A 13,706-nucleotide genomic window follows, 5' to 3' on the forward strand; every position below is an offset into this window, starting at 1 on the left:
GCCCCAACATTTTCACTTCCCAGAATCTATCCAAACACTCTGCTGCTCACAGGATGAAGTCCAGGCATCTCAATATGGCGTACACCTTTCAAGTTTTATCTCCCATGTCTCTCCGGCTGACATTTGCCACTCCATCAGTGCAAAACTGCCTGTCCTTCCCTAGACATACACCCTGCACTTCCATGCCTTTGAGCATTTCCTGCTCATTTTCTTCTGCTTGGAAAGCCCTTCACCATCTTCTTGGCTTAGCTAACTTTGCTTACTCTTCTGGAATCAGCCACATTATCAGAGGCCCTGATTCCCATCCAGGTTTAGTTAGTTTACCTTCTCCATGTTTCCATAGTACCCAGTACATACTTTTTGTGGACAATTCACACAGTATGTACATACATGTTTACATATTCATGCATCTGATTACATACCTCTCTCTACCATCTTGGTTTTTCTCTGTATTCCCTACACTGGTGGTTTTTAGCTGGGGGCAATTCTGCTCCCCCAGGGGACATTTCCAGACAATGTCTCAAAACATTTTTGGTTGTTACATTTGGAGGCAGGAGGTGCTACTGGTATCTACTGTGTAGAAGCCAGGGATGCTGCTAAATATCCTGTAACATACAGAGGAGGCCCCCAAAACAAAGAATTATCTAGCCCCAGATTTCAACAGTGACGAGGCTGCTATATTCTATCTAGCTTCTGCCTAGCCTGGAACATAAACACGTACATCAATTTAAAAAACCCAGAAAATTATGTAATGAACAAGCATAAAATGGACTTTCAAAGCCCAATTTCTTCTTCCATACAATGGGCATTATAATAGCCATGCCAGAAGGTTGCAGGGAGGATTAAAAGAGACAACATACGAACAGTGCCTAGTACAAAGCTAGTATTCCACCAGTATTAGTTCATCCCAACAATAAAGAGCATAAGTTAAATCACAGACCCAGAATGTTTTGGTACTGAAATGAAAAAGACTTTTTAGTCAAAGCCCTTCATTTTATAGCTGAGGAAGCCAATCTTTAGACTAATGACTTGCCTAAATCATTGGCCTCAGATCAGTGTTTCCAGTTTAGCGGCAAACCACATTTTAAATGCATGCATAAGAGAGAAATTGTAAGCTGACTCCTTTGTAAAACAAATAATTATCTTTTTTTGGTTTGGCTTGTGAATATAATTTGTCACAGATAGGTACAAAATTTTCTTAAAATATTTAGAATACTAACAGAACAATTATTCAACTGGATAATGTTACCAGAAGTTTTCAGGGGTTTATTTTAAAATTACATTTTTACATTTATGCAAAACTAGGCACATGTATTCAAACAAAAAGTTCAATAAATAATACACTCTTTCTCTGTAGGAGATATAATCAGAATCCAGAATGACAATTTAAATAGTTTATCATAAGCCTCTGGAATATTAACAGGCTTTCTGACATCTATGCTAAAAATTAACCACCTTATAACGATTCAGTTCTTTTCTCCTGCTCAATTGCTAATACAATAAAATTTCTTAGCAAAATATAACTTAGAGGCACTATCCGACCTGAGATCTCAGATTCTAACATGTTATGGCTTTTAATATGAACACCAGTATAACCAGAATGTAAACAAATTATGGCATATAAATTAAAACATTTAAAATATTTTAACATCTATAGTCTTTATTAGGTGTTCCTTATACAGTCATCTGGTATGTTTAAAGAGTGAGCAATCATATAAAAGGAAATATGGTCATAACTGATTGAAGTAATAAAATCCTGAAACTAAATAACATCTCGTAATTCATCGCACAACATATATTAGATTTCATTACATCAGTATATAGCTTAGTAGTAAATTCTCCTGATGGCCATAAACCTCTAAGGTGTTGTCATCCTGAAAAATGAGGGAGGGGAGGGAGTTTGTGGGGTGCAGAATGGAGAAATCTTCCATAGTGCTGGTGTGATGTACCCTAAGTTGTAAAGTTACAGGGCATCGCCACCTAGTGGCAGAATTTCATGCCTTGTTCTAATAAAGGGACTTTCCTTGTTTTCCAAAAAGCAACCTGTCTTACTTTCTAACCATCCCTCTCTGATGCTGTCCCTCCTAAAATCCATGCCTCCTCCCATACAGCGTAAACCCATCTGCTCTTCATCCATCAAGCTGTCAAGGATTTGGTTATGACAATTTTTATGTTCACCTAACTTTTTAATTCCAAGTACTTTGGTTATTTTCAAAGCTACACACAGGATGCCCATATTTTTAAAACTCCATCCTATTTGTGAAGGATTATTACTTTGGGCTTTGGCCCAGTTTTTATTCTTACTGCTGAATCTTTTCATAAGTCAAAATTAGTGCAGAGTTAATGCTTGAAAAGGGAGTCCTTAAAGTAAATAGCTAAATGAAATCATTACCAAAATGTACACTTTGGATTTATTAAGATTCTAGAATTTAAAAACAGGAAAAGGTGCCATTAGTGAAAATTCCATCACTAACATTTTGGTGCCACTCGTAGAGCATCACATAAATATTCAGACCATGATAACTCAGTGCAGGAATGCTATCAAATATTTCCACGCAATCTGGAACTAGGACCAGAGCTGGCAATTGGGGGTCTGAAGGCCCAACATCCCTTACGCTGCTTCCTACATCTTGACAACAGGAAGACCAAGTGATACTAGGTAGTGCACTACAACAGTGAACATAAGCCAGCCATCTGTTTTTTTGCAAAGTATAGTAAAACAAAAAAACAGAACATAGACCACTTCAGAGTAAACAAACATAACCTTCTTCAAGATGTAGGAAAACTGTATATTCAAAACCAATCTCAAACTTTAAACAACAAAAGATATCAAACATTTTAAACCGTACAAAGCAAATTAGCAGGATTTGAATGTTGGCAGTTTTAAAACGTCACCCATCCAAAACACAAAACAGAGAGATAGCCAAGTCTTAGCTCCATCCTAATCAAAGTTGTCATGCAGATCCAGTTCCACTCTTCGCATCTCCAGCAGGTACTTCACTCAAGGGGGTGACACCCAAGGGGAGTAGATGAACCAGAAACAAGAGTGCCACATAGAAGGAAGAGAGGGGACCTTGGACCTTAGCTACTGGTTAGCTATTTGACTTTCATGATATTCAGCGTTTTCCCAAGTTATTTTTTCTCGCTTCTCATCACATAATTTACATTATGCATACTATATGCCAGAAACTGTTAGTGCTTGACATGTAGTCAGTTAATTTTCACAACTGGGTGAAGTAGGTTTCTATCATTAGCTCTATCTTAGGGACAAACAAACTGAAGCATAGAGAGGTTAAACTGTATTCCTAAAGCACTACACAGTGAGCAAATAGATTCAGACCTGTGCAGTCTAACCCAGAATTAGCTCTGAATCACTCTACCATTCGGTCTATAGGACAAGCCTGTGTTTCAGGCACTCTCATAGTGATTTTTCACAAGACAGCTTTTGATAATAGAAAGTCCCTCTTTCAAATGAAAGGACTTCACTGATGGATTAACAAATTCTCACCCATTCACCTGTGTGAGCCAAATACTAGATCTACTTTCTTAGTCTTCATAACAAGCAGGACGATAACCATAATTTATAATGAACACAAAACATTCATCTAGTGTTCAAAGAACTTTTGCACACTTGTTCTCATTTGGAAGAATGAAGTAATCTGCAAACACAGAATAGGCATACACTTTGGCTTTAGGAGAACTCTTACAAAATCAGAGGTTGCCCTATGTAATACGACACTTTACCTTGAGCAGGTGGATAGCCTGGGGGTTCCTGTTATACCTCAATCTTCGTCAGTTCTATTTGTTCCCCTGTCCTTCAGCAGTGCCCTTAGGCTTGCTTTAAATATTAACAGCATTCATAAGCATGGTTTCTAGGGTCAGAGCCCAGCCTCCCTCCACCCACCCAGCTCCCTACACACCTTGACAGTGCTCTTTGAGATGCCTCAGTTGTAGTCTCCTTGTAATTGTGCACAGTAGACGTCTGAACGAATAGACCAGAGTCCTGCAAAAGTGATCTTGAAATCACAATTAAAAGAACCTTTAAAGAGAGCTACTCAGGAAAATTTTCTGAATAGACAAATGCTTTTTAAAGGGGGTTCTAGACAGCCCATCTTCTTGGCCTCCTTCTGCAAAGTAGGACTACATTAAAACCTTGTCACAATGTGACCTGAGCAAAACCATTATCAAGTGATCTAGTTGTCTTCAACCAGACAAAAGAAAATTGACATGATTTCAGGATAGGTTTAGAAAAATGACTAGCAAAAAGAAAAAAAAGGGGGGGAGGGGGTTCCTAGAGAATTTAAGAGGCTAATAATTTAGCAAAAATTTAAAGATGCTCTTTATGATACACACATTTCTCATTGCTTTACAAATTTTAAATGTAACACAAATTTGTTTTTCACAGTTTTGTTATTTGAGATAAGGCATTCCTGCCACACACAGCAATGACTTGTCCTGGAAAACCAGGGAGGCTGCAGGTCCTACTGTTCCTTCTCTACTAGCTATGGCTCCACATTTTCATCTCTACCAAAGAAAGCATTTCAGAATTTAGGAGTGGAAATGATGACAACATTGAATAATCCTAATTTTTTTTTTTTTTTTGAGACAGAGCCACTGTTGCTCAGGCTGAAGTGCAGTGGTGTGATCTAGGCTCACTGCAACCTCCACCTCCCGGGGTCAAGCAATTCTCCTGCCTCAGCCTCCCGAGTAGCTGGGATTACAGGTGCCTACCATCATGCCTCGCTAATTTTTTGTATTTTTAGTAGAGACAGGGTTTCACCATGTTGGCCAGGCTGGTCTCAAATTCCTGACTTCAGGTGATCCGCCCGCCTCGGCCTCCCAAAGTGCTGGGATTACAGGCGTGAGCCACCGTGCCTCGCCAATGATTCTAATCTATATTTTTAAAAATTACCCTATAATCTTAAAACTTTTAACTGACTAGTATCCAACCCTTAAACTTCATAACAATCATTTCCAAAGTGGAAAAGTCACTGGGATATGGGGACAAGTATGATTTGTCTTTATACTTCTATTTTTCTAACGTCTACCTTTTGTTTTCTGAGCTCCAGGTAGCAGTTAAACACAACTAAGTATATCTTGAAAGTTTGGAAAAAAATTTAACAGTAAATGGATTCAGTAGTTATTTAGTATAAGGTTTGGAATTCAAAAACTCCAGCCATTACAATAGATATTTATTTAAAGTTAAACATCTGCAGACCAAATAATTCTTAAAATTGTTTGTTTCAAGTTTAACCATCTTCACAACAGCTGCATCCACAGACTTCAACTACATGATTACTTCTTTGCCCATTCTTCTCTTTCTTTTCTTTCCCGAATAACCTCTTTCAGATACGGTTCAAGGTAGAAATTTTCCTAAAGAATGAATGAAATATTATATGTTACCATCACATACTGATATATCCCAAACACTCAACAGGTCTTCGATAACAAGAAAAAAACAATTACTTTTTAATTTCCAATTTTAGAAAACATATTCTCAACATAAGAACTATCTGCTTTTTAAAATGTCCAATCTGGTGATGGTGTGGTAAGTTGCTTTGATAGGTTATGAGAGGGAAGTCTTTTCGGGAAGAAAAAGAAATGAGTGTCTATGGGCCTTTGCCTAGTTTCAATGCAGTTCAAGGGGTGAGAGTTGGCTTCACAGAAGCTCCTCTTGGGATCTGGAGGGCCACTCAATGGGCTGATCTTTTCATCTAAGTAGGAAGCAGAGTGCAGAGGTGGAACAACAATGACCTGGGAGGCAACAGACCTGGATTTTAGTCCTGGCTCTCTACATTAGAGACTTGCTTAGTAATTTCAGAAGAATCACTTCACATATAAGACTCAATGTGGTTTTCTTCTAAAACGGAAATAACATTTGCTTTATTACCCTCACATATTTATTTGACATGACTCAGGCAACTCTAATGCTACGCAAATGAACATGTTTCTCTTGTTTCTAAAATTCGATCCTTAATGAGCAACACTGTCAGGTAGATGAAGCTGTGCTACCTCTTCATATTTGGTCCACTGCTCTTTAGGCAAGATCTGATGCTTCATGGTCAGGTCCAGTGCCCTCTTAATGCGAAACATCCTGTCATTATAAAGGTTCTCAGGAAGCCTTCTTATGGCTTCTTTTACGTCTTCATCCTCGTATATTGTATCATCTCGCATTAACCCTGTGGTAGACGACAAAGTTAGATTGCACATGCATCTCAAAAATCACGGTTTTTTTAAATTAGTAAAATATCTTTATGACTTATAACTTACAGCTTTTGGTGAACTATCGAATTCAAATCACTAGGTTCAATGGAAATTCAATGCATTTCATACATTATTAGGTTGGTGCAAAAGTAATTGCAGTTTTGCCATTAAAAGTAATGAGTTATTACTTGATATAATGGGTTACTTCTTGAACTAGACTATGGAAACAATATATGAGCCTCTTAAAATCCAATGCCACAAAACTCATATTTTATCTAAACCATTTACAAAATATTTTAAATGTTTACTTTGTTTTTAAACACACATTAATAAACCACATCTCTACTTTCTCATAGTTTAAATCTGAAATCAAGGTATTAAAGAATCTTAAAATGATAGTATGCTAAGAACAGTGACTTTTGCTTACACTTTCTTCAAGCTTCAATAGCAAAAGATGAAGTTCATGGTAAATTACAAAGTTCTAAAAAAGCTTAGGAACCATATGATTGCATGGACGCGATACAATTTTAATATTCGAAAACTCTCTACTTTCAATGTTTATATAATTTCAATTAAAATTTTAAGTGGAAGGCCAGGCGCAGTGGTGCACACCTGTAATCCCAGCACTTTGGGAGGCCGAGGCAGGTGGATCACCTGAGGTCAGGAGTTCGTGACCAGCCTAACATGGTGAAACCCCGTCTCTACTACATACAAAAAAAATTAGCTGGGTGTGGGGTCACACGCCTGTAATCTCAGCTACTCAAGAGGCTGAGGCAGGAGAATCACTTGAACCTGGGAGGCGGAGGTTGCAGTGAACCATGATTGCACCACTGCCCTCCAGCCTGGTGACACAGCGAGACTCCGTCTCAAATAAATAAATAAATAAATAAATAAACAAACAAACAAATAAATAAAATTTTAAGTGGAAGAGTTGGGAGAGGGGGTGTAGAAGGAAAATGTCTTACTACTTAAATCATTACCAAGTCGAACATTTTAGAGGCTTTCGTCCCTCTCCTCTCAAAAAAACTTTAAAAAGGAACTGGATTTAACATAATGTGATTTAATTTTAAAATCTTCTGATGTATACAAGAACTGAAATGGTTTTTGGAACAACAGTAACACTTGCAAAAGCAACACTCTCAGAAAAACAAAAAAACAAAGAAACAACAACAACAACAAAAAACATTAAACAGCACAGCTGCTTACCCAGTTTATTGAATCCTGCAGCATTGTAATACCATTTTCGAATACCATCCAGCCACTTGCCTGATGCTGAAACTGATAATTGTCACACTGTTAGTTGCTACAATTTAATTATAACTATATGAACACATTGACAGGCAAGCAACCAGTACTCGGTTATCTTGCTGATGAATGCAAACATAGAAATAAATTTCCTTTTAAAAGTATATGGTATATACAGTAAGAATTTAATCAAAAAGAATTAGATTTAAAAGCAAAAAGTTTATACTCTATAAAATGTTGATAAAAAGTGCTTATTTTATTTATGAGCAAAAGTGGTTGCAGGAAAATGGTAGCAAGTCATGAAAGAAAAAGGTAAACTCAAACACTGAATGTACAAAAGATCCATAGGTACATCGTGTGCCCTTATGACTGCCCTGTTACCTTCAGAAATGAAAGGGTGGGAGATAGGAAAAGGACTTGGAAATTTCTATCATTTGTAGTTTCATAAATAGATCACAGGAAATAATTGTAAACTTTTCATTTCAAGAGAGCTGGAGTTGTAGGAAAAGAGAGTGAGATTTCAGCATAGACTGGCAGGTCTAAATGACCCTCATCCTCTAAAATTTTTACTCGATATTACAGTTATTTCATTTGGCCACATTCTTTAAAAATGTATGTATTTTGGGGAGGATTTTGATACCATTAGTCATTTAAACATTAATATGGATTGTAAAAGAAGTCCATTTACCTCCTCCTAAGCAACTAAGGTCCCCCCAAGGGAATGGATATTGAAAACGGATGAGAAATCGGTAATTTTAAAACTCTTTGGGGAACAGGGCTGAGCCTGATGAAGTAACCCAGCAGGGTCCAAGTACAGCAGGACCGTATCTGACATTTTAGGAGAGACATTTTACAAAAGGAGAGGTAGAACAAGTTTGTATTCTCTTTTAAAATTTTGTCTAGGGTTAGCCCTTACCAAGGAAGGAAAGCAAACTCTCCTTTCACTCAACTCTCCTTGCTTGCAAACTCAGTGCACTACAGATTACGTGGCTTTAGCAAATCTCCTTGGAAATTAAGAGTCATGTATAAAACTGCTGCTAGAAAAACAAGTATCAGTCAACAATCTACAAACATACTTGTGGAAGACAGATTATTTTCAACCACCTATCAGTGACTATAATAATATCCACTAAGCACTTATTGTGCACCAAACACTTTCCTATTTGCTTCACCAACATTAGCTGATTTATTTACATGGCTGTTACTACAGAAGGGGAAGCCGGCTTACAGAAGTGATCCCACCCAAGGTCAGAGTTAGCTAATGGGAGTTGAGATCTGGTCTATGTAGTTCCCAAACATGCACAGAAGCAGTGTCTTGAATTTAGTAAGACTCCTTCAATATCTGCCAAATTAATAAAATAATTATTTAAAAAGTCTCCCCCACCCCCAAAAAGCTCAATGTCAATTAGGTTAACGGATGTTTCTGGCAACCTGATATTTCCTAACAGCTTCACAATTGCTGGGGGCGGGGAGAAAAGGATCATTTTTTTTAAAGCTAATCCAACTTGGTTGCATTGCAGTGAGACGAGATTGTGCCATTGCACTCCAGCCTGGGCGACAAAGCAAGACTCCGTCTCAAAGACCAAAAAAAAAAAAAAAAAAAAAGCTACTCCAACTTGTACCGCCAGAGGGCAGAGATTAGCAAAAAGAAAAAAGAAAAAAAATAGGGAAAACCCAACTTAATGTTCAAGTTGTTTTAAATATTCCAGTAATATCTGCATTCTACTCCACAATAAATGGGTTTGAACCTACAATAAATTCAAATTTCTCCAAACCTACTGATCAAGCTGACGTTCTAGATAATCCAAGGTCAACGTGAAGCGTCGCTCGTATCCCTTGCTCAACTGTCTCTGATTCGCAGTCTGAGAAGCGCAAGGGGTGCAATGAAATTTCCAATTCTACTTTCTTGGGTCACTTTGCCTCAGTTATCTTATCAGCGTAAAAGGGAAATTAATATCTCCCTCGTCGCAATGGCAAGAGAGTTTACAGGGCCACTGCACACGACAGAGCACTTGGGTCATAGAAAGCACTGAGCTCATTCTGGTTGAAAGTCATCCACTAGTTATCCTCTTGTACCCTCTAACTTTTCTAAGGCCGAGGGGAAGGACTTCCGAGCACGGGCAGCTGGAACTCCAGGGCTGTCAGAGCCACCGCGGGCACCTTCACAAACCGCGGGTTAACATCCCAACCCTATACAGGCAAGCCCGGCCTGGGGACAGCAAACGAGTGGGGAAGCACGTCCTTTTTGCTGTACTGAAGCCGCCACTTTCCCTTCCTCGACAAACTTGGCCACTTAAAGAAGAGAGAAAACGGAGCGAGCTGCAGCGAAAATAAACGGTGGAGCGCGACGACGCCCGCCAGGAAGACCCCCAGTTACTTACCGGCCTGCTTGCCAGCCATTTTGACTAGAAAAAGAAGCGTTGCCTTCTGGGTAAGTCATAGAGGACACGCTGGGCCCAGTCCGCAGGCGCGTTACGTCGCATCGCGAACCGAGAAAGGCCGCTTGCGCAGGCGGAGTTCTGACGGCTGTAGTCGAGCACCTGCGTGCGCCCTTCTCGGCCAGGGTGAGGCCAATGGAGTAGGCGGGGCATTTTGCGTGCTACATTCTAAGAAGTATTGGTTGTGATGTGATGGGAAGAACACAGGTCAGGAATTAGGAGACCAAGGCTTAAAGCTGAGTTCTGTTACTTGCTGTTAATAGCTATCGACAGTATTAATTCAGCTCTTTGTGCCAGGCAGGAAGCTAAATGTTTTAAGGGCATCGTCTTATTTTCTATTGAAGGACTGATGGATGTGCCATCCCAAAAATATATGGAATTGGTACATTGATTATTTCGAGTTGAAAATATTGGAGAAATTGTGGTTTCAGAAAGGGTTTGATGACCCATCTCTTCCTGCATGCAGCAAGCCATAAAGCTTCCTCCAGGATTCCTCTGCAGTACCCGTCCCTTACCAGAGGGAGAAAATAGCACCTATCACCAGAGACTGGAAACTGGGGGCTGCTTTGGACCTGAATATACTTTCCGAAGTAACCCTTATCTTCCACTAAGTTTACACCCCATCACACACACTTTTCTCCTAATGACTCCATAAGAAATTTACTGTCCCTAGCCAGATCCCCTTTCTTCTGATTTGTAGTTCGTGTAAAAAGTATAACGGCATCTTACATTGGCCACTTCACTCTCTTGTGAGGATCCCCATGTACATGTAAAACTAGTAAAATGCTTTTCTCCTGTTAATCTGCCATGTGTCAATTTGGTTCCTAGATCCAACCAAAGAGCCCACATAAAAGCAAAGGGGAGGGAGGGTTGGAGGTGATCTCTCAGTCCCCTACACTATCATTTAATTCTAAAAGTACTGTAATTATCTCATTGTAGAGAGGAGAAAGCTGAGGCTCAGAAAGGTTGAATAACTTGTCCAAGAACACATGACTAGAAGAGTCCAGGTTCTTCTTCCAGAATCTGAAAATCCAGATGCATATTTGGGGCTCCTTAATTCTAGGGTCATCTGCTACACTGCTACACTACTAATCCAGGAAAGACACCAAGCCTTTCAGGCCTTGGGTTTCTCCAGCTGAAGATCTACATCTAGCTATTTTAGTGGAAGGTTAGGTCAGAAAAGGTTTTGAGGTTTTTTTTTTTTTCACCTCTTTTTTTTTGTTGTTTAGCCTCTGTCACCCAGGCTGAATGGCACAATCTCGGCCCACTGCAACCTCTGCCTCCTGGGTTCAAACGATTCGTGCCTCAGCCCTCTGAGTAGCTGGGACTACAGGTGTACACACCACCATGCCCGCTAATTTTTGTATTTTTAGTAGAGAACGGGGTTTCACCGTGTTGGCCAGGCTGGTATCAAACTCTTGACCTCAAGTGATCCACCCACATCATCCTCCCAAAATGCTGGATTACAGGTGTGAGCCATCATGCCCAGCAGAAAAGGTTTTTAAAGATTAAATCTAAGATGTATTGCAGAATTTGCACACAATTTTAAGACAAAAGAGCAGTATATAGATTTTCTCACTTTTAAGGTCTCAGCCCCAACATGCGAAGTCTTAGGCATAAACATCTAGAGACAGAAAACAATTGCGGGGAGCTAGCATGACTGATAGTTACTGGGGAACTTCTACCATTACTCAGTGATATCTTTTTTTCCCCCTCAGTTTTAAGCTCAGAGCTGGGACAATACAGAATAGAAGCTTGTCTCATCGTAAGTTCAAAAGGTTAGATTTAATGATCTTAGTCACATTCCGGTCCTAAAATTCTATTGATTTTCCTTCTTCTTCTATCTGCATGCTGCCACCATATTTCTTCTATTAGTCAGTCCTGTATGCAGCACTAAAGCTGGTGAATGATCTCTTCTATGTTACACTAGCCAAAGTGAAGTCTGAAAGATGTGAAGAAATGCAATACATTTGTACATTGGCACATTGCCCTGCAGAGGGTAGGTACTCAAAAAACTCTCCTCCCTTCCACCCTTTAAGTTTTAGCTTGCTGGTTACAGGTGAAGGTGGCAAGAAAAGACATATCAAAAGATCTGAAACCCAAAATTGTCACACAATCCAGCTCCTAAGGAATTAAGCTAGAGAGACGGAATGTTTGCTGGTAGTGATTAATGTTGATTCAAAAACTATTTTTTGTTTTCTTTCCTCCCAGCACAGGATTAGGGATTGCCTCTCTCTGCCCTATTAAAGTTAGGCATGGCCATGTGATACTTTGGCCAAGAAAAATGTGAAAACTTTTTAAGAGCAATTCTTCACATTTCTTTCCTTTTCTATGGACTGGCAACACTCCAGAAATGATGGAGACAGGATACGTTAACCTGTATCACTAAAGACGATGTGGAGCAGAGCCTTTGTGGTCCTATGAGACATGTATAAGATAAAAACTTTTGTGGTTTTTCAATCATTTGAGGTTTTAGGATTGTTCATTGTATCAGCACAACTTGCCTATTCTGACTGCTAAGGTTGTTCAGTGGGTTATTCATAAAGGCAAAATGCGGTTGTGAGCCATAGAAAGAGAGGACAGGATGGTTCCATGGTGTCCCCAGCTTATTTTTTATTGTTTCCTGTTTATTGATCTCATCCATTGGAGAACTCCATGAAAGCACATATCTATGCTACACTCACCACTATTTCTAGGAACTCAAATGTCGGCTGCATGAATAAAATATGTAACAGGAAGGCCACTATACCTGGCCCTGACCGATTACAAATTTAGTTTTTCATGAGGTTTTTTAAAGGGCATCCAGCACACCACAAAACTCTGTGCACAACAAACTACCTCCGAAGTTAGCGGCTTAAAACTTTCTCCCAATTCTGAATTCCGCTGGGTCGTTCTGCTTAGTGTAGTGTCTACCAAGGCTGGGACATCCCAGATAATTTCTTCATGCATGTCTGGTGCTCAGTTGGCATGGCTGAAAAAGCTGGGTTTGGCCAGACATCTGTCCACCTAGTTTCTCCAGCAGAGTAACCAGACCTCTCTACACAGTAGCTTAGGGTGCCAAGAGCAAATGTTCCAAGAGGGCAAGCCCTGATGTGCAAATTCTTAAGCCTCTGCTTGACAAATGTCCCCTGGGCCAAATCACATCCCCCCAGAGTCAGTGTGGGAGAGGACTAACTACACAAGAGTACAAATACCAGGTGTGGTTCATGGGGGCCACCAGTGTTAACAGTCTACCCAATCTGGTGATCATAAGGCAGACCACTGAAGTCATGATGCTTCATTTTACAAATAAAAAAGCAAAGACTCAAAAATGAAATCACTTGCCCAGGATAACACATGTTGTAAATGGAAAACAAATCTTTGTTTACTGGTAATAAGTCAAAGGCTAGTTAAGCCTTTCACTATATCTCATTGCCCCTAATCTTTAAACTCCACTTTCCTTTTCCTGATTCTTAGCCAATTGTGAATATCTGTGTTCAAGAAGTTAACAATGTAGATAATCCAAAATGAAGTGTGTTTTGTAGCATTATCTGAGCAGTAGATATTAGATGACTAATGTAGTATGCTCTGGAAACTCGTAACAGTTCAAAGGAAATAAAGCCATTTTATAATGAAACCACTTTAAAAATCCTCCACTGTTTTCATCTTCACTAGAATGACAAAGCACCAACTTAAAGTAAACCAACTCTCTCCCCTTCTCTGAGCTTGCTGTATTTCCTAAGAAGGAAGGAAAAGGTCAAACAAGAATTAAGTCACTAGGAACTTGATGAAAGATCTACCACAGTATATGTACCCAAATTTACAGTATCAAATGGTTTC

General features: G+C 39.4%; 1 protein-coding gene across 1 annotated transcript; it reads right to left on the bottom strand.

The window, feature by feature from the left end:
- Nucleotides 1-5,175: 5,175 nt before the first annotated feature.
- On the bottom strand, nucleotides 5,176-9,967 carry LOC116813443 (cytochrome b-c1 complex subunit 7). Its single transcript, XM_032760092.2, has 4 exons — nucleotides 9,831-9,967; nucleotides 7,411-7,482; nucleotides 6,013-6,179; nucleotides 5,176-5,373 (listed from the first exon to the last, which is right to left on the bottom strand). Exons 1-4 carry the CDS (start codon nucleotides 9,847-9,849, stop codon nucleotides 5,296-5,298), a joined length of 336 nt encoding a protein of 111 aa, XP_032615983.1. The 5' UTR covers nucleotides 9,850-9,967; the 3' UTR covers nucleotides 5,176-5,295.
- Nucleotides 9,968-13,706: the final 3,739 nt, after the last annotated feature.

Source organism: Hylobates moloch, unplaced genomic scaffold, assembly GCF_009828535.3.
Source record: "Hylobates moloch isolate HMO894 unplaced genomic scaffold, HMol_V3 SCAFFOLD_9, whole genome shotgun sequence".
NCBI lineage: Eukaryota > Metazoa > Chordata > Mammalia > Primates > Hylobatidae > Hylobates > Hylobates moloch.

What these genes read in the sequence shown, in the direction of transcription:
- LOC116813443 (XM_032760092.2), bottom strand. An exon ending in TGCAGGATTCAATAAACTGG is followed by an intron (nt 6,180 to 7,410) that starts GTAAGCAGCTGT and finishes CGTCTACCACAG; the next exon opens with GGTTAATGCGAGATGATACA. An exon ending in AGTGGACCAAATATGAAGAG is followed by an intron (nt 5,374 to 6,012) that starts GTAGCACAGCTT and finishes TTCATTCTTTAG; the next exon opens with GAAAATTTCTACCTTGAACC.